Source organism: Ambystoma mexicanum, chromosome 2p, assembly GCF_040938575.1.
Source record: "Ambystoma mexicanum isolate Mex_15411 chromosome 2p, UKY_AmexF1_1, whole genome shotgun sequence".
Classification (NCBI taxonomy): domain Eukaryota; kingdom Metazoa; phylum Chordata; class Amphibia; order Caudata; family Ambystomatidae; genus Ambystoma; species Ambystoma mexicanum.
The window spans coordinates 422,547,102-422,569,011 of record NC_090923.1 but is presented as its reverse complement, the minus strand read 5'-3'; the positions used below and the strand labels follow the sequence as shown (position 1 = coordinate 422,569,011).

The 21,910-nt window shown below is 43.1% G+C and overlaps 1 protein-coding gene across 1 annotated transcript in view; it reads right to left on the bottom strand.

The window, feature by feature from the left end:
• SLC25A26 (solute carrier family 25 member 26) overlaps nucleotides 1-21,910 on the bottom strand; it is a 1,812,191-nt gene that overhangs the window by 292,549 nt on the left and 1,497,732 nt on the right. Inside the window, exon 8 of the mRNA XM_069643784.1 lies at nucleotides 19,224-19,288. Within this exon, the coding sequence (XP_069499885.1) occupies nucleotides 19,224-19,288 (65 nt within the window). The remainder of the gene's footprint in view (nucleotides 1-19,223; nucleotides 19,289-21,910) is intronic.

The following is a 21,910-nucleotide window of genomic DNA, read 5'->3' as shown; positions in this document are numbered from 1 at the left end:
GAAGGAAGGAAGGAAGGAAGGAAGGAAGGAAGGAAGGAAGGAAGGAAGGAAGGAAGGAAGGAAGGAAGGAAGGAAGGAAGGAAGGAAGGAAGGAAGGAAAGAAAGAAGGAAGGAAGGAAAAAGGGGGCAGAGAAAGGAAGAGGCATTGGAATGATCACCAGTTGAGGTTGGAGACAAAGAGGTGAGAGGAAGGAGGAGATTGGACGTTCATTGATGAAGAACTGAAACCGAGTGTTGGGAAATGTTGATGGTCAGAGGAAGATGGAGAGGGAACAATTCTCAGAGGAGGAAGGAGGTGCACAGCAGGAAGTAATAACAAAACGAGCCTCAGTCCATAAGGAGGAGGGGATAGAAGACTTGGGGTAATGGGGAAAACCCTTATCTGAAAGGAGGGATGCTGAGGTGGGCGGAGGGAAAAGCTTGAGGCCCTGTGGCGCGGAGGGTAGGCTGGGTTCTCTGATAGAATGGGAGAAGTGGAAGAAGCCTGAGAATAGGGCACTCCAAACCTGACCTCCACTTTTGAAGATAACAGAAACAACCACTGCACTAGAGGAGTGAGAGGAACTTACCCGACCCAATCTCTTAAAAATGGTTCTGACACCGGGGATGCTCCAAAGGAATATAGCTCTCTGATGCCTTTACAACTACCCCTACCTCAGCAACTAGCCATAGCTGTACCCCGGGAGGACAGAAGTAAAAGAAATGGACACACATGTGTCAACTACACGTATTAAAACCCTAAAACATATAGCCAATACCAAAGGGGTGCCCCTTCCCCTGGACCCTTCAAGCGCAATGAATAACCTACCCACGCCCACATGCATCTCTACGACCCCCCTCTCCATCAAAATGGCCCACATTAACACTCGTTCGTTGCCCAAACATGCCGTCGACATTCATGACTACATCTTAGAAAATAACTTGGACAAAATGTGTTTCACAGAAACATGGCTCAATGAATGATGTGGCCCTAAAATAGGCCTCACCGTACCACCAGGTTATGAGAACCGTGCCCAAGGTTGTCGGGAGAGTAGCTTTTCTTGTCAAGTCATTATGGCAGGTCTATGGAACTCCCATTACATGGACCAGTTGCAACATTATCGATTTAAAGCTTATTCCCAACGCCAACTGCTCTATCAATTTTGTGCTTGTGTACCGTCCACCCGACATCATGCCACACTTCAACAAAGAGCTATTAAGCATTCTGGCTGCTCCCAATAGCTCCACTATTGTCCTTGGAGATGTGAACCGCTGGTTGGGGGTGGCAAGTGAAAAGGATGCCAGGGACTTGGAAAAAGCACTGCAAGCTGCCAACTTCAAAATCCTTAACACTAAGCCAACTCAGTCAGGGGGACATATTCTTGACTGGATTATCGCCAGAAACAACAGCCTAGATATTACCCTTGCTGAAGCATATGCCTGATCAGATCACTTCTTCATTGCGACTGATATATCTCTATCCCAAATCCCCAAAACGCGACACTCCAAACCCCTAAGAATAGCTAGTAGGAACTTTAATAGGGTTAACTCCGAGGCTCTACACAAATGCCTGAAGCAAATCGTGGAGCTTACCGAGGACTCAGACCCACCGGAAGTACTAGTGAACACCTATAACTCATAATTGACCTCTCTTCTGGATGAGGTCGCCCCTCTTAGACCAAGAACAGTAAGGGACACCCCCTGTAAACAACTCTGGTTCACCCCCTTGCTAGCTCAAATCAAGTAAGCATACCCGTGCCATCTCTAATCACCAAATCTGTGACGCAAAAAACAAATTTCTTTAACAAAGAAATCGAGGCTGCCAGCAATCAACCAAAGAAGTTATTTGAAATGTACCGCTGCTTGGAGAAACCAACGGTGCAATCTCAGCTATTAGTCCCCTCTAATGAAGGTTGCAGCCAACAAGCATTTTGAAACAAAATGTCACTGGCTCGCTCATAGGTTGCAGCCTCCTGCAAATCACATGGACCTCATCCCACACTCACCACAAGCAATGAGCCACAACCTACCAGTAAATTCACTTTCCCCCTATCTCCGTGACAGACATTCCTAACATCTTGAGATCCATATGGCCCACCTCCTGTGCAGGAGAAATCTTGCCTTCAATATTCATAACAAAAAGTCCTGATATTTTCGCACCATTTTTGGCTTACTTTGTCAACTCATTTAGAGATGGTACCATCCCTGACAGTCTCAAGCACATGGTTGTCTCACCTATGCCAAAGAAGCCCAGCCTAGATCTCAGTGACCCTAGCAACGTACAGCCTATAACGAACACCATTTTCCTGCTTAAAGTGATCAATAAAGTTGCCACAAACCAGTTCCGAAACCATCTGTAATCTAAGAATATCCTCCATCCATATCAATCTGGTTTCTGGGCTGCTCACGGGACGGAGACAGCCTTGGTGGACCTTCACACCAAAATGCTGAGCATTGTACAAAAGGGGAAGGCAGGCCTACTGATACTCTTGGACCTGTCGGCCACTTTCTGATTTGCTAGACCACTTCTGCCTCCTAAATTGCTTGAACACCCCTGGCCACTGCTCTGAGAGTGCCATCAATTGGATCTCCTCTTTTCTTTGTAACAGGACCTCACGGGTATGCTGGGGAAAAGCCTCCCCGGTCCCTGAATCTATCAAGGAGGGAGTCACTCAGGGGGCCTGTTTGTCCCCTGCGTTGTTTAACCTATTGATTAGGCCTTTGTGCGATCTGCTGACTTCACCGAACGTATACTTTTCTAACTATGCAGATGACACCCAACTCATTTAACTACAATCAAGATCTTACCTGGTTAAAACACATCTACAGCATTATTAAGGACTGGATGGACTTAAACTCCATGTGCCTTAATCCCTCCAAACCCGAATTGCTGGTATTTGGCTCAATGCACGCCAGAGGCAAACTCTCTGGAGAGTACTCCTGTATGTCCATTAATAACCATGCCATACCCATCCGGAACAAGGTGAAAACTCTCAGTGTCTATATGAAGGCAGACATGAATTCAGTGGCTCACGTCGACTGGATTATCCACGGGAAACACTATCATCTCAAAGTATTGAGACATGCCAAACCCTTCCTGACCCAAAGAAATCAGGCCACTTAAGCCAGGGCAGTCATTCTACCACGTTTTGACTAATGCAACACACTACTACTGGGGGTCTTGTCCTGTTTCATTATCTCATTGCAGAAAAAATGACGCCATCCATTTTGTGTTCGACCTATCCAAAAGAGAGATGAACTGGCTCCCTGGATCAGCCAGGAAACGTTTCAAAGCCATCACCATGACCCTCAAATGCGTCTTTAGCAACGCCCCTAAATACCTAAAGGAACACTTTCAGACCATACACCCCAACGAGGTTCCTGCGCTGCAGTACTAAGGAGTTGTTGATGGTGCACAGAGCCAAAAAGAGCAGGGAGTCTGGAAGATCCTTCCCCGTCCTATCTGTTCAACTTTGGAATGACACCCCACTAGGTTTAAGGGAGGAAACTAACCTACCACGCTTTAGAAAACTGCTGAAACCCCACCTTTTCATCTAGGCCCTCCTGCCCCCTCTTAGGTGCCTTTGTGTTGTACTTTCTTTCCTATGTCCTTGTGTTTTGTGGTGCTCTGATGCCCACAGGCTTTTGGCGCTTGATAAACAAGTAAAAAGAAGTAGAGTGGACTTGATCATAACTGTAGTGTCTTCTTGGCGGCAGGTACACCATTTTGCTGGCTCACAATCAAATAGTGCAATTTTATGAAGTGTGCTGAATCCATCCATAAAGACGACTACTAGTGGTGACCTGCATTATGTGGGCCTCGATTGCTGACATCCAGACCGCCCTTGGACTGGGACTCAGGCAAATAAACGCAAAGTGTGGCCTTTGATACCTGCACATTTTAAGGCCATGATAGGCCAGAAGACTGCAACCCTTGAAAAACCAGTTAAACTAAACACATTAATTCACACATTTCACCAGGACGAAATGGGCGCATCACAGGGTGTTTCCAATGGGACCTGATAGACTGCTAAGTATAATATTTGCTGCTCATTGATGTTTGTTTGTTTGTTTTATTCACTTTTTATGCGCGCCAGACCCAGGGGTAACAGGGCGCAGTGGCAAGGAAATACGAAACTTACAGGTTACATCATGGCAAAATGTACATTAAAATTACATTGGGTTAGACAGATCAGGCATACAGTAATTACAGCAAGTATACAAGTTCAAGGGGGTCAAGATGCTCGTAGGAAGTAGGAGCCCCCGGTCAGCAAAGGTCAGTCGAGGTGAGGAGTTGAATAACTTTTTTCCTGAAGCAACGGTAGGGCATGTCTGCTCTCAGGTCTTGTGGTAGAGAATTCCAAGTTTTAGCCGCCTTTACTGGGAAACTGTTTCCTCCGATAGTGTTCAGTCTAAAGTTCGGTATTGTCAAACAGTTGAAGTTACCAGCTCTGGTGGGTCTGGAAGATGTTCTCCTATGGAGTTTGTCAGACAAGTAACTAGGGGCAGAGTTATTGAGGGCTTTGTGGGTCAAGGATAGCATCTTGAGTTTTATTTTGTTCTCTGTAGACAGCCAGTTATGATGTCGTCTGGTGGACGAGATATGGGACTGTTTGTTAATGCCTAGTGCCGCTCTCAAGGCATTATTTTGTAATGTTTGTAGTCTCTGGGTTATTTTTTTATTAGCTCCAGAGTATAGGGCATTACAATAATCTACTCTGGAAAGAATTAAGGCTCTGGCCAGGATTAGACAACTCTTGTTGGAGAGGAAAGGTTTACTGGCTCTAATCAGTTTGCACATGTAGGCCGTGGAGGAGGCAAGGGATTTTAGCTGTTTGTCAAAAGATAGGGTAGAATCAAGATAGAATCCCAGGGTTTTAACATCCTTGGATACTTGGATGATGTTCCCGTCTATGTTGAAGGAGGCAAATTCCTGTCCTAGTTTTTTGATATTGGCTCGGGTACCTAAGATGATCAACTCTGTCTTATCATCGTTTAGACAAAGGCCGTGAGTGGCCATCCATGCCTGGATGATAAGGTATACCTTGTTCACCAATTCCGTGTCCTTAGCATGATCCCCAGAAAGCGGGAGGAGGATCTGTGTATCATCTGCGTAGTTAGTGTAGGTGATACCAAGATGATCCAGATCGTCGAACAATGGCTTGGTGAAAATGTTGTATAGAGTTGGGGATACGCAGGAGCCCTGAGGGACACCACACGAGATCGGGGTGGGATCTGCCTCCGCGGAGGGAGAGAAGACTCGCATCGTTCTCTCGCTCAGGAAAGACTTGATCCATCCAATAGCTTCTGCCGAGAAATGAGCGGCGGAGTCCAGGTGGCTACAGAGGACTCTGTGATCCACCAAATCAAAGGCCGCTGAGAGGTCCAGGAGTAGTAGGAGTACTGTTCTCCCTTTGTCTCTTAGCTCATCGATTTGGGACTTCAAGTCTATAAGGGCAGTTTCTGTTCCGTGTAGGGGTCGGAAGCCCGATTGTCTTTCTCCTAGTAGGTTGTGTAGTTCCAGGTGCCTTTGAATTTGGATATAGGCAGCTTTATCCAGAATCTTAAGGAGAAACGGTACCGTCGTGATAGGGCGGTAGTTAGTAGGGATGAGAGGGTCTAATGTCTGCTTCTTTAGGAGAGGGAGAACCCAGGACTGTTTAAGGTTAGCCGGGATCGTACCTGAAGCGAAGGAAGCGTTGATCAGTTTAGCAATAAAGGGGGATAATTCTCTGGCAGCGTCTTTTATCAGCTGTGCTGGGCAGATGTCACCTTTACAGTTTGAAGGTTTAAGCGACAGGATAACTTTTTCTACTTCCAGGGTGGTCATTTTGGAGAAGTGGAAGGTGTTACTATGCCCCAATGAGTTCTTGGTATGAGGCGGATCCTGAATTTTGAGTGCATTTTTTTTTTGCTTGATTTTATTTTGGAGTGTGATGATTTTATTGGTAAGGGCTTGCTGGATATCCGTACACCAAGGTTTGTCCTTGGTGCAGGTGTCCTGAATGGCAATGGGGGACTCAAGTTCCTTTAGAATCGTTTAGAATGTCTTGTTCAGTAATTAACTGATTTTTATGAGTATTATACACCACTATTGGGGGAAATGGGTGGACAGGGTGAGGTCCAGTGGCACCTCTTGTTGGGGTTGTCCCACTTTGCAAACCTTCTGTGGTCCTTTTCTTAGTCTTTAAAGTAATTATAGGGGATAGTAGATTCACCTCCTTTTGGTGAGGCTGCTTTTCACTGCTAGCCGCTTTCTTTCCTCCTACCCTATGCTGAAGCAGATATTATTAATTATGAGTTGGCGCTGCCTTTTTGAGGGCTGGTTTGTGCACATTTACTTAAAATGCCTCTCATGTGCTGTTATTGTTTTAAGTGGATTATAAGAGGTAATAAAATGTGGTAGTCTGGGGATAACTCAGAAACCATTTCGTATATGACAGAATTTGTATCAGTATTCTCATGACTTGATATGAGCGTATGTGTAGTATTCCTGGAACGAAAGGGTGTTAATGGTTCAATGCAACAGGCAAAAATGTGTTTTCACATGTAAGTAGCTTTAGGTCTGATATTCTATGCCTTCATGAAACTCACTTGTCCAGTATAGAAAGTCAAAAATGAATGCGTTAGTAGTTAAAGGAGTAGGGGAGTTGTGCTTCTGTATGGCTGGTGGGAAAAAGAATGATGTAGTTATACTGTTGAATACATCTTTTAAAAGACAGCTGGTGAGTGGGAAGCGGGCAAACAAGGGAGATGGGCGAAATGTATGCTGCAGTTGGGAGAACAGGTAATAAATGTAAAGAATGTCAATGGGCAAACATCTCCAGATGTGAACTTTTGGTGGTCCATGAAAATAAAGCTATTACATTTGAAGGGTCACGACTTAATTGCTTGTGGGAACTTTAATTGAGTGATCGATGCAATGCTAAAATAGGAAGTCCAGTAAAAGTTTTGTAAACTCAAAAACTAGGAAGGCTTTTCTTGAAAGTTGGCTAGTATGACAAATGGCGATTCCGCTACCAATCTTCTCATGACTACACTTTTGCTCCAGTATTGATGGTACTGCCTTGAGGCTGTATTATGTATTTTTTGGTAAATCTCTACTTTTAGGTCTATTTAGGCCCACGCTGCGTATTTCAGACTATGATCCATTATTGATGGCCTTTGCCCCAAGGGTTGATACTGCCAGGAGCAATCAATGGAGGTTCAATACAGCTGAAATACCCAGAATGAATAGCTATGGTAAATGATGTTTTAAAGTAAGTGGCTCAGGCGATGTACTAACACATTTACCATAGGATGCTTTTAAGTAACATTACAAAGTCAAATTGTCACGTTTGTGGCAGGTAAAAAGAAGGCTTTCCTACTGGCATCGAACAAGCACCTGTTGCATAATTGGTGTGCAGTAATACAATTGCTGAAAAAATGTCTGTAAAAAGAATCGCACCAAAAATTAAGTGGTTTGACCCAGAAAAAGTTTGCCCATTATACCATTTAAGGGGAGCAGGGGATGCAGGGCTGTCCTGGGGGTGTCCCCCGCATTCATTACATGGATTGCGGCAGCAAAACCACAGCCTTTTTGCCGCAATTCTTTGTGTAAACTGCCATTTTTGCTGCGATTTTAACAGTTAGAACCGTATAGTTCACCAACTTTGGCTATCGATACTCAACCAGCCAATGTGAGGTGCCAATATAGCTAACACACCCCCAAAAAGGCAGGTAACATTCTATTGTGGGGCAAATGTAAATATCACAGGAATTCTAACAAAACAGGAACTCTAACAAAACAGGCATATGGTTGGATCCTTTCCGCAAGGTTAAAAAAAGAGGAAGCTAAGTTTGCTTCTTTGTTTAAATCAGCGAAGTTTAGGGTAACGAAGGACAAAGAAGTCACATTCGTGTTTGCAGAATATTATACTCCCAGGATATGTCTGAATCAAGAGAGAATTTTCTCAACCGTAAAACATTCCTAGAAGCAGTGAAATATCACAGACAGAAAGGGGTGTAGACCCGAGTCAGCTGGAGAGCCCAAACAGTTTGGCTTAAGTGTTGCATGTCTTTAAAGACCTGAAGGAGTGGATGGGCCCCAGTGCAGATGTGTTTCCGGTTGATTGTTGTGAATGTTTCACTGACTTCATAGCACACTATCTTTCATCTATGTTTCATAACATTTTAGGAATGGAATCTATCTGAGTTACTTTTTCAATGCAATGCTAGTCTTCTCCCTAAACCAGGAAAGAATCTGAGTTGTGTGAAGCATTATCATCCTAATTCCTTTGTAAATGCAGGATGTAAAGTGTGTGCTAAAATGTTGACAACTAATCTTGGCCCTACTATGGAATTGCTGATTTGTCATGAGCAAAAAGTATTTTTGATGGCCAGTGTGTCAGTGAACAATATGAGAATTTTCTGTGATATCCTGTTGTTGCCCACATCGGCATCCAAGAGCCTTGCTCTTCTGGCCTTGGATGCAGAGAAGGCCACCACTAGGGTTAAATTGCTCTTTCTGATGGAAACTTGGATGTGGCATCGTGCTAAGGGTTCAGTGGTAGAAATCTTCTATAAATTACCCAAGGCTCAAGTTTGGGTCAAATGCCCTTCTTTGTGCAAGATAGGCGCAATATGCAAGGATGTCTCTTGTTATCACTTTTAATTTCTTGTTATCGGAGCCTTTGTTAGAGCAGATTAGGTATTATGAGGGCATAGCGTGTATCCCATTGGACTGCCAAGAACTGAAATGCGCGGCGCATGGCGATGGTATCCGCTTCAAATTTAATCATGTCGGTCAGTGCACTATCTTCTGTATCTTCTGGTGGCATTGGATAGTTTCTCAAAATATCTGGTTATTTATTGAACAGATATAAATCCGAACAAATGCGTCCCACACAATACTGCACCCAGCGAGAGGCTCTACATTTGTAAAAGTACCTGGGAATGTTGTTTGCTAGAGATATTCCTCAAATGACAGGTTGATTAAAAAGGAAATTTGTGATAAAATTGATGCAGCTTTTGCAGCATAATCACTGGTCATGTTATTTTGTAAGCAGTAGTTTACACATAAAAAATTATGTTGATCCTCATTGTCTTTTATTGTATACCCTCAGTTTGGTTTCGGTTGAATTTCCTGATAATTTCTTTAAAACAAGACAAGTCATATTCCATTTTATTGGGAAAGCCCCTAGACTAGCCCTCAGCAAGCTCAAGCTTCCGAAGCATAAGCAAACATTGGGTTGTCCTGGTCAAAAGCATGAGAGGTTTTTAGTGCATCAGATTGGTTGAGAAAATGAGGTAGTGAACTCCCAGACTATGCCGAGTTTTAGGGATTCACAGTGAGTGTACAAATATTTTGTTATTCAGTAATAACCAATGTTGGAAACAACCCTATTTTCTGGAAAATTTCAAGAGCTAAATGGCAAATTTGGCTTCAAACAGGTTACCTTCTAATAAGAAATTAAGAACTGGCACATGCAATATGTTGTGTCATGTTATGTTATGATAATTTTGAAAGATACAAGCAGACTTCTAGAAGCTGGCTTAACTACACATACATATCACCTTCTCACCAGCCACTTTGGAGCTCATCCCAACGTAAAGCATCAGATATATATGAGAAACTCTGGGCCAATAGAGTAGGATTTATTAAAGGCAAAGTGGAGATGCAATGGGAATCCAACTTAAGTACTTTGGTCGGGGAGGCATTCCGCCTTTCTAACCTCAAGCAGTACCCATACCCTGTAGTTTGTAATGCATAGATCATATTTGCCCTCTCTTAAAATGAGAAAAGTTTCTCAAAATAAAACATATGGATTATTGGTCTTGTGTGAGTCGGGAGCAGTTCTTAAACATATGTTGTTAAACTATTCTGCATTTACCAATTCTGTACATAAGTCATGCTATTTATAAAGATAGGTTGTATCTTGTAATTTTTTTATTTCCGAGGGACCTCTGGTATATAAGGTACTTGTCTATGAAACAAAAAGAGTGAACCACAGGCTACCACAGGCTAAGATCCACGCAAAAAACATACCAAAAGAGTACTGGTTATTTTCACTCCAGATAGCCAGACCACTTAGGTTAAGGATCAAACCTGTTACTTATTCAAAAGACATGTTTAATAAAAAATAAAAAATAAATCATAATTTTTCAGGTTGCCTATACACATTATTTCATGAAACATAAAAAACATATACACAATTCAATATACATAGTGCACAATTACGTTCATTCAGGGTTAGTAAATGTTTGGCCTACACAGTTGTACCAATGAGCTTTGTTCACTACCTTGCACTGTGAGTTGCTCTACAAGAAATCTTCGAGTTCACCAAAAGAGCCTGCCCTTGGCCAGCATCGTGGCATTCAACCAGGGTTAAGAAGCCTCTAGCAAGTTTTTGCAAGAAGGGCCACCAAACCTATTGATAGCCTTTGGTCATCAGTGGATTACTTGTAACTGGGAGCCTGTGCATGACTGATTACAAATCTTTTGGTGTAATAAGTTGTGTAATAAACACAGATTCGAGCGGGTGCTTCCCGAACATGTCTGCTGAATTATCCAAATTTGAAAGCAAATAGAAAACTTGGATGACTTCCTTACATGAAAAGCCAGTGAAGTCAGGAAGCCATCCTTAATTGTTTTGTACTATATTGTCAGGTATGATATAGGGTTTTACCTGAATCATTTGCAGATATTAGTTCCCAGATTTTCCAATGCCTCTGTTGAGCTCGGCTGCTGGCATACTTTATTTTTAATACTTTACAACTAAGATATCTGTTTCATACTTAGCTTTGCGTATCGTGATCTTCTTCCACCATAACCACCTTCCCCTTTTACTATGTTCTGATTCAAGGCATATATAATTTGGAACTTGCATATCATAAGTAAGGCATGAGCTCCTCTGACGGTAATCAGTATTTCCAGGAATAGCATTCATGGAATGTGTTCTTTTGTTTAGCCACATGCTTTAACAGTGATCGCTGTGGTGTTAAGTCCCAGTTCCAAGGGCAGGAACAGGGGGTAACAAGGGCTTCGGGCCGTTAGTCCCCGTTCCAGTTCCAGCACTTGGAGCGGGGGCTTAAGGCCACTAGCACCCCGGGCTACCAAAACAGTAACCCAGGGTGCTACTAAAAAAAAGTATTTTCAGTCATTGAACGGGAAGCCTTGCATGTCCCATTCAATGATAGAAAATATCGTCTTAAGAGCCCCGCTTCCCTTTCTATGGTGGCCTGTGGAAGCCAAGGGAAAGGAGTGGTTGTGCCGCTGCCGAAATAAGGTATGTCGAGGTGGGTGGGAATGAAAAAAAAAACAAAAGGGGACAGAAGGTGGGGGAAGATGGGGGCGGGGCTAGCCGTCCGTCAGGCGGCATGGAAAGCAGGCTTTCACCACCGATTCAAGCCTGCGTTCCTAGCCACCTGATTGGCTGGCTCCGACCAGCCAGGGTTCTTATCTGTTTTAATGTATAAAGAATTCTGTTAGCTCATACACTGTGTGTGATCTTTGATGAATTGTACTTAATCCCTTTGTAGGAATACAGTTCCTAACTTATCAATAAAATGTACACAAAGGCAACAACTTAATCCAACAATCCTTATAAAGCACTTTGCCATATGGTCCAATGTGTCAGGACATATCAATGTCATTGTAACATTTTTATTCCCAATTAATGGTTATCGATTTTGTTAATTGGTAAAACCACAACAAGTCATGACAACATCTTGGTCAGAGACAAATCCGACTTGGCAAAAAAGCTGTTCAACTTATGTTCAGAGAAATGTGGAAAAGAGAACAGGGAAGCTGTCATAATTCCAAACCTTATGTCCGAAAGGCTAGCTGCATTGATTCTGAATTGTAAGGTACCATGTTTCCTAAATGATCAACTCCGCCAATCAAAGGTAGCATGTTCCGTACATATTCCTCTATCCAAATCTATGTAAAAACGATGCCTAGACTACGAGGTAGCAACTTAAACTTGTTTAAAGAATAGTTACCTGTCAACCGAAAGCTTTCATATAACAGTGACTTGCTTGACACTAGAACCGAGATACGGACGGTCACTGTGTCAGAATCAAAGATTTGTCCCTATCAGGTGCGGGAGTTAGGAGGGCCCCAGTCCCTATCACCACGGACGGTCACTGTGTCAGAATCAAAGATTTGTCCCTATCACTGCCTCCTGTGCCTGTTTGCTTAACAAATGCACAGCACAATCCTAGCCAGTATTTTCTCTTTGGATCTCAGCAGCCTTTACAATAGGGCAGCCAGCAGACAACCAGAGAGAAAGAAATCAGAGCAAGAGGCATAACTATGCAGCAGCCTGAACGTAGCAAGCCGCTACGCGACCAACCTCAGCTTGATTATCAGAGAGTGGAGCACTTCAGCAGGATCCATATGCTCAGGAAGTGCGACCCGCACCAGCACAACGCGAGAGCGAGTCAGGGTGCTAAGCTCCTAGCAGGACATGCTTGCTCAGTAACATTGCACTAACCTATGTGGGGGCCACTGAGTGGCTCCTTCATCGAACAGGCATACTCAACGAGCCAGCAAGCTTAAACACAAACTGGGACTGGCGGTTCCACATACAAAAGGAGAGCAGGCTTAAAACCCCTTTTGAACATTTCGCTGATGGAAAACCTCCCTTGCCCAAAGTAAAGGCAACGGTTTACTCAGGGAACCAACTGAGGTGGAGGGCCAATGGAAGGGGAAGAGGGAAGATAAAAGGGAGGACAGCAAGAAGGAAGAAGGAATGTACGGATTATTTGTATGAAGTCAAGGAAAGAGCAAGAGGGCCAAGAGGTTAGGAGGAGAAAGGACAGAGCAGAGGAGGGTGGAGCAGAATTGCTCAAGGAGTATGCAAGGTGATGTGTTGGTTGGTGGGAGATAGTGGTACTTTGGTTTGAGTATGCACGAATGGTGGGTGCTTGAAAATGATAGAGGGAGGGAGTGATTGTGGAAGTGAAAGGAGAGGGACTGAGGGAGAAGTGTGGTTGGAGCAAAGTAGTAATGTAGAGTGGGGAGTAGTAATAATGTGGAGGAGAGAAAGAGGGAGTAGCAGGGAGCAAGTTTGGAGGGTGGAGGTAGATAGTAGACAGAGGGACAGGGAAGGGAGTATCAAGGAGAGATGGAGGGTGGAGTAGGAGGAAGAGGAGTAGAAGGAGGCAAAAGAGAGCATCATATAGATTTAGGGCATGACAGGATAAGATCAGGAGCGGCCTGAGTGTGGGATGTGTGAGATCCCATAAATTACATCATTGGGGAATTTAGAGCAGGGACCACCTAGATTGTTCACTGAGGGAGTCCTAGATAGATATAATGTGTCTACCTTCAGGCCATCACATAACTAAATACTTTGGAACAAAGTAGGGGTTACGGCTCTATAGGTTGTGAGATGCTTGGGTTAGGGAGAAAACTCCCCATCTCTAGATGAGATAGAGACAGCCCTTAGAAAGCCTCTGGATTACTAAAACAGTAAACACCCTGGAATTGTCTTAAAGAGTTGTTGTGTTCTTGAGGCCATCTGTCACAACACACTCAGAATACTGGGTGATTGTGTTGGAATGTGTGCACTGATATTAGTATATCTCGATGTCAACAGAACTTTCAACCACCAAATCATTCTGCACAGGCTCAGTGAGGCCAGAATCAAGGGTGTGGCCTTGACCTGAATGAAGAGAATACAACAGCAGAATCTAATACAGATACAATCAATATTTAACATTTGTACTTTTGAACGGTATAATGGGGCCCACTGCTCTTTGTCTTAGCATGAATTAAAGCATTTATTTTACTCAAACTGTGTCTATCCCACCTGATCCAGCCATACTTAGAAGATTAAAATTAGGGATTCGCCCTATCCCCCTGTTGTTCAACATCTACAATTCCATTGCAGTAAACCTGACTAATTCCTTATGACTCTTGTCACAGATGGTCTTACAGATGGATAGACTAGAGAGATTTTAAGGTTTTTAAGGTAACTGTGGCACTCTCAACCTCCCCGTACCCTGCCTTCACTCTAGACCAGGAGTCCCAAACCCCACAATATCCTCCAATACTGCACAATTGAACAGTAACCCCTACAATCTTGGTCTTGTTTAGCTAATGCAGATAATCGAAAGCCTGTGGAAATCACTGAATAACTCCCTTTGGGACTTTCTAAGGGATTCACCAGCTCCTTCTAATGGTTGGCTCCAAAGGTTCTCTTCACTCTCTCCTCTCGGTCACTCTCCTCCCATCACTACCTCTCTCCCTCTGCCTACCTTCATTCTCCTACCCTTCGACCTCACTAGTATCCCTTTCTTCTTTTAAGTCCACTTCTTCCCTTGTCTCACTCCCTCTCTGTCTATTGCCAGTCCTCTGCCATCTCACCTCTTCTCTCTCTTACCCCATTATCCCTCCCTTCACCTCACCCTTCACTCAACTTTTCTTCCTCAGCGACCTGGTCTTACCACACTGTTTATTCCCTCTGTGTCCTGGTCTTTTCACACTCTCTCCACCTGTCTCCTCCTACTATCTTCATCACTCTACTCTCAGCAATACTAGTGCCTTCCCTCTCCAACCACTGTACTGTCACACTCTCAGACACTTACATGTTTATTCACACACTGCCCCACACTCTCTCTAGCCACTCTACCCTTCCTCTCATCCATCACTTTACCTCTCTCTCTCTCTCAGACACCTTTCACACACTTCACAACACTACACTCAAATGGTACCACTCTCTCGCCCACAAAACCTTACCTGCATTCTCTCACACCACTGCCACAGTCAATTCTGCATTGTCCCCTCTCCACCACCTGGTCTCTTGGTCCACCAACTCCACTTCCAACCTCACACAAACCCCTGTCATCCATGTCATGCCTCTGCAGGCTTTTGTATCCCAAGCTACCTTCCTCTGTGCCTCCCCCTGGTTCTCATTGGCCTTTATGGCCTCCTAGTCTAGGGGGCCAATCTTTTCCTGTACTTCCCCTTTGGGGCTGGGATACCTTTTTGAAGAAGTTTAATAGAAGGATTAGCCCAGCCCCCTTCTGAACTCTGGCGTTTGTCCCGCTGGGAGCCTGGGAAACAGTGAGTTTACAGCCCTAATCCGGTATGGTGGTTTTTCTTTCTCTGGTGTCGTCTGGTCTGTTGGTGATGAGGTGGAGTCTCTGTATTTTGCACTCTGTGGGGTTTGGGACTGGCGTACCATAGCAGTTCATTCACTCAGGCTATTCCGACCCTAGTTTGCTTTTCCATTGCTTGTGGGCTTCTGGGTGAAGCAGTCCTGCAAAAGAAACATGAGACACTGGGGCAGGACAGTGGCAGATATGCAGTGCAAAAAAGACAGCGGTAACAATATTCTCATACAACAGTGAACACTCAGGTGAGTTAGGGACTGAGGTCCCCCTCAACTCCCTCTCACCGCCTATGGTGTTCGACAGGCTTTGGTAATGCCTAGTGAGCTGCCTGCACTAGGCTGAGAGGGGTCCCTGCTGCCTTCTGACAGGTTCAAGACACTGGCCCTGTCATAGTCTAAACACGTTTAAAGAAAACCGTTTTAGTCAGATTCAGTCCTTGCATTATCTCATAAATCACACATCTCCTAGGTGGTTAAAACTGGATTGATCCTCTTTTCTTTACCTAATGGATAGTTTCGTAGCCTCACCACATCTAGGAAATGAAACTCTCCAATTCCCACCGTCTCCCAGCGGGAAATGTGTGAGGTGTGAGGCATCGTTCATAAAGACTATAAAAGCAGACCCCAAAATTGTTACTGAGAGATTAAACAAAAAACTATCCTAGTCGATTTGGTTGATGCTCCTCTGCTAAAAGCCCACCTGTAAAAAAGATGCTTCCATCTAGGTATACGGTGCTACTCCGAAACACTAACAGAGATATATATCACTAAATAAAACACTTTTACAATCGTACAAATGCCCAATCACACAGAAACCAGCATATATATACAAATCATACAATACATCCAGGTACACGCCTGACAAAACGCACTTGAAAAAAGGCATACTTACTGGCTTTCCCAATGTTTGTTGCCAGTCTATCTGATGTATAAACATACCATAATGGGAGGAACAAAGGAAGTCTCAAAAATGTAAAAGTAACTGTAACCATCATAAGGGTGCTGACGTAAGACTCAGACACAATGCTTATAGAATTTTGTATACAGACGTTAATTTATAATAAGTGGGTTGGAAAATGCCTCTCTACCACTGAGGTTAAGAGGGGTTTCCCTACCTCAAAGAAAACGAATGAGATTGTCAGGAAGTCCTAAAATAATAAGCCTGCCATTGCATTGTCCCAAAAACCTACTTCTGTCCCCAACACTAACAAACTAATAGAATAGAAGTGTGCAGGGTTGATCTCTCAAAGGAAAAAGTGTTCTTTTCAAATAACAGAATAGTTCCCAGTTTCTCTGTCAGTAAAAAGTGTCACACAATTAATGTTAAAAAAAGGCAAAGCTCCCTCCTTATGTTAAGTCAATGAATAATTGATGAGGAACCATTGTTTGTTTTCACAGTTATTTCTTACTAGCATGGCATGCTCTATTCCAAAGTGAAGGCTCCCAATGCTAGGGTTATATTTATTTCCCCTAGATGTCTTTTGATGTAACAACTCAGGAGAAACTCTTTCTCAACTGAACAGTTGCCATTTCCTACCAGCTTGGCACATTCTGCTACCAGGCTTAGGATTCCTTCAGTTTCAGTCTTTCTTGATGATTTTATTTTTGCATGGTTGCAATGGCTATACTTAGCTCGCCACCAAGTCTGCCACTCTTTCTCACTTATTTTAAGGTCCCAGACCCTTTTGAATAGGTCATTGTCTCTTGTTTACTTCAGGGTCATAGACCCGCTCTGTTGTTAAGGTCCCAGACCCTCTTTCTTTTGGTTGCGGATCCCAAACTCGCAATATTGTGTTGCATCCACTTGGTTCCCTTTCCAATAAAGTTTGCAACTCTCTCATTTGTTTTAGGGTACCAGACACTCGTGGTTTTGGGTGCGGGTCCAAGACTCACACCGTTCCATTGTATTTGCTTGGCTCACTCTTCTGCCGAATATTCAACTGTCTTTTGTTTGGTGCATGGTCCCAGACACTCTCTCTCCAGTACCTTAGCTCACCCCTATGCTTTCCCAGACCTCCTACAGCTCCTGGGCGACCTGCATACCTGCTTGTCTTCTTCTTGGTGGTCAATGCAGGGCCTGGGCAGCCTCTGGCAGCGTTCGGGCGTCCAGCAGGGTCTGCAGTGCCTCTGCAGGCTAAGACTCCTTCCCGGTCGCACGTTCTGTTCTTTCCACGCTTCGTCTCTTGCCCGCTCTGCCTCTTTGGAGGATGGCTCTCCCTCTCTTGCGTCTCTCAGATACTTCACGTTGAACCTGAGCTTGACCTCTGTTGGAACACCTGCATTGGATTTATATAGTTCTTTGAGCCAATCGCAGCTCTTTGGAAACTAAACCGCTCGTTCAGTTGGTCGCGAGTAATCTTTGTGCTCCTGTCAATATTCCTCGTTACAGTATTGTCCTTCAAGCTACCTGCACAATATTTCCTATTATCAGGATTGTTATGCATGTCAGTTTGGTTATAGGCATTTTCAGGGTTGGCTATATGCATTTTCAGTATTGTTATGCAGGTCAGTTTGGCTAAACGCATAATATCATGTACTATCTGGGTCTTTAATATTATAATGTAGGTTCGTTTTACTAACTTGATAGTAATGTATATTTCTGTATCGAAGGAGGGGGTAGTAGGAAATAGACTTGGGAAAGGGGTAGGGTGAGGTAAAGCGTGGTCACACCGCGTTCTTGGGTGATGATTGCCACCAATCCCACAAGGGAACTCTCACCTGAGATTATTTTTCAACGGTTTACATCCCCAGAGGCACTAATGTTCTGATGTCCAATTGCCCTGGTACCATGGAAAAGGTCTCCACCTTGGGAATAATGGCCGAAATCCTCAGATTCGACAAACCATGCAGAAAGATTGGAGGAGGGGTGTACAGCAAGAAAGAACATTTGCACCCGGGGAAGGGCGCTCAGCCAATCAGGTGGCTGGAACAGCGGGCGGGATTACACAATCACTGCCGGCTGTCCCAGCAACACAAGGCACTTCCCCGGGTGGTGCTTTTTATTTTTTTTTCCTAATGTGGGGCGGCTTCAGGGAGGCTCTCCCTGTTGCCTCACCACGTTTGAAAAACCCAATTCTCCTTCTGCCTCACCCCCAACTTACCTGCAAGAGGCACATTGGGGACAGGAGCACAAAACTTCGGTCCCTGATGCTCGCCTGGTCACCACCATCGAAATAGAAAAGAGACCAGGTTAGTTTTTGGATGAAATCAGCCATTTTTTAACATGGTTTAAATGGCCGCTGTCATCTGAAAAGGGGACATAGTCGCTTTTCTATGGTCATGGCAGCAGCCATTTTTTTTTACGACGGGAGATGGCCCCTCCGCCGAGCACATCTCCCATCGGAATCAAAAAATAAAGAAAAATATTTGCACCCCGGGAATCCAGGGCAGACATGGTGTTTAACGGCCTGCAGCCCGAGCTGAGGCCCTTGCTTTGCTCATGCCTACCAAAGCTCGGGCTGGTGGGCCGTTAAACGCCATGTGCGCCCCGGCAGCGTGGCGTGAAAGTTATATAAAAAAATAGAGAGGATAGGGTTTCATTTATATTCTATAAGTTAACTGCAATGTCACAGCCCAAGACAACATAGCAGTAAATTGGAAATTCCCTTGAAACTGGTCTGCCTTTTAAACTTAATCATGGTCTTGTAAATTTCAAAAATGGTAGTGCTGTTTTTCCAAACTAGTGATATAAGAGTTCCATATGCTTGTATTCACAAACAGTACACATCTAAAGTTCCTGCTTTGTCAAATATGTGATACGAATTAAATGAACTGTTTGTTTTTTAAACTGTGCTGAAGACCTATAAATGAAAATGTACAGATTTAAAAGTATTTAACGATTCTCTAAACTACAACTCAAGTACAAACCGCGTCCGTGAACATTCAACTAGTTAAACATGCAGCAGCTATGACGTTAATATCAACATCCACAACATTATTCATATGTATATTTGAAGAATGATACTAGATTCCATGGTACAAATGGCTTCACACCACGGTTCGCTCCAATGGTACTTAAAGCAAACAACATAAGGCAGGAATGAAATCGTAATTGTAATCATCACTAATGCAGTCCAATTCTCTTAAAGATTTTGGCAGTGTGTAAGCAAACTTGTCACTTTTTATTACTACTCCATCTCTTACCTTTGCCAGCATTATTCGCGTCTTAGCTACATCAAGAGGCGTGGTCACCACTGCTGCACATGCCCCTTAATATAAAACATGAAAATACAATAAAGAAAATGTTTGCTTTTCTTTCAGATCCTTCACAATCAATATGGTCGCACAACCCTTTCCAAAACATTGCTCGTTTGCGAAACTCCAATTTCTATAAATATGTCCATACAACGCTTAAGAATATGTGTTACTCCTGCTTTGAACAAAGTACAGTCAATTAGGATAATCTACAAGGTACAAGATCATGCGGACATAGGCCAAGGAGAAGGGAATGGTTCAACCTACTTATCCGATTTTCCTTAATTCTACTTGTATGATAAAAATTGGTATATACCTACTTAATATTGAAAAAATATAAATGTAATCCTGTTTTGTTTTCTTGAGACTTTAAAAATATGATTAGAAATATTGAAAAACATCTCATATACAGGGATCAAGAATTGATAAGCATGGGAAAAAAGCAACTCCTGGGTATCTCAAATCATCCAGTATGCAGGAGACACCTCTGGGCAATGAGGAGCTGCGCATAGCGTGCAACAAAATCTAACTTCCACATGAGATATAAGTATAAGTTATTGTCATTATGTATGGCGTCCTATCCTTTAAATGCCGTTTCGGTGTGTTCTTATTCACCAAATACTTACAGTTAATGTCACATATGCATGTTTGTACATCCCCTGTTGGCTTTTGCAGAGACAAATGTAGCTCCTAGTAGCAGTTGGTGGCAAGCTTGGCAAGTTTACCATGTTCTTCGTAGCTAAAAGGAGAGACTAAACAGCTTGCAGAATGTTTGATTCCTGCTTTTCATCCATCAATCACAAATTAATATGAAATGTAGTTTTACGAGGGCAGGGTGTGGTAATACCACACAAATCCTTTGTATTTACGACCTCTTTTTCTTTTTTTTTATATTCTGAGACTATAGTCCCTTGCTCAGAGCCAAAATCCGTTATTTTTTCCATCTCTGCTACTCAGTCCATTATAAAAACAGAAAAATACCCGTTTAAATTTAGAAGAGATACATCTTAAATTGCCTTAACACACATCAACAATCTGTATGAATTATTATCAATTATTTGGACCAGAATTCATGACACATTATGGGCCTGATTCATGGAGCATTTTCCTATGGGATTGTGCCATTATAAAATGCTTCCATGAATCGGGCCCTTAATATGTCTATTAGAGCCACTCGAAACTAGCCCCTCGAAATCAGTCCCATGAACTATATTGCGGCACAGAAAAATAAGACCAGCTGAAAGCAAAAAGCACATAACTTGAGGTCAAAAGAAGGGAGAAATCCATTGAGCCAATTATACAAAAGAACAAGTACAAATGGACAATTAGGTCATAAACCAAAAGCCCTGTATTCCTTGCTCAGAAAATCAATCACGCCAATACAGCAACATCTAAACTTTGTGGAATGGCTTATTAGCTACTTGATACCCGGTTCTGAGCGTCTGACCATCATCATACCCAGGAGTCCTGTGGGAGGACTCTTTAAAATAAGACATTTAGAAAATAAGAGCATAGTTCTAGGTAACTGTAAGGCTCGTTCTTTTGCATTGAGCTGGCTTCCAGTTAAGGACAGAACAGATTTGAACTCTGGTGCACAAAAGCACTACTACATCTGCACGCAAAACGCCATATCAAATCAAATCCCTTCATCCATAGGGAAATCAGAGGTCAGATTAGCAGAACAAAACCTGCTAAAGATAACCAGGTCCTGACTCTAGTAGAGTAGGCTGCCGATTGGTGAAACTAGTTCCTAAAATGTGTATCCAACTGTACTACAATTTGCAACTGAAGCCAACAGCTTTAGAAATAGCCTAACGGCCATGTGGTTAACATAGTAATTATGGATGTCAATCGCTTGCACCTACAACTAGAAGCGAAAAATAGTTTGCTCTGTAAAATTTTCTCTATGAATGTAGTGCTTCTATCCATCCATTCAAAAAAAATTAAATTGAGATTGTATATGTAACTTTTTACCAATTTATTTTGTTATACTTTTAAAAATGGGATAAAATCGTGATTGCAAGGAAAACGTTTTCCGGTCTATATTTGTACCCCTCAAATTTGTGATCAAGATCATGAATGAGCACCCTCCCTATCTGTAATGAAAACCCATTCCAGCTAATGTTTTGAAGCAGCTGATCAGATGCCTGTGTTATTAAAAGTATAGGATAGAGTGGCATAAATAACAAAGCATAGGATCAAACATATCAAAGGTAAAGGATACATTATAGGATATCCTCCTTTATCATTGTCCCACAACCTTCTCAATCCACAGTCCTCCTTCAAACATCAGTTTTTATTCATAGCACGTTATGGGTCAGATGTTAGGAATAAGAATTTGATGACTGTGTCCAAAAAGGAGCCATTACACTACAAGAACGTGGATGCATTGGACCTGGATAATCACTCAAGGATTAATCGAAAAGAGGGGAAACAGTGCAGGCCTATGACTACAAAAACTGCAAAAAGCCATCTGTGTTCTAAACCATTGTGTCCGGCCTTCAAGTGAAGAACTGATAATCCTGATGCGAAAAGCCTGAGCAAAGAGGTTCAGAAAACAGCAAAGATGGGACACCACCTCTGCGATCAGCTTGGTGAAGACACATGGGGCAGCACTGAAGCCATGGGGCAGAATC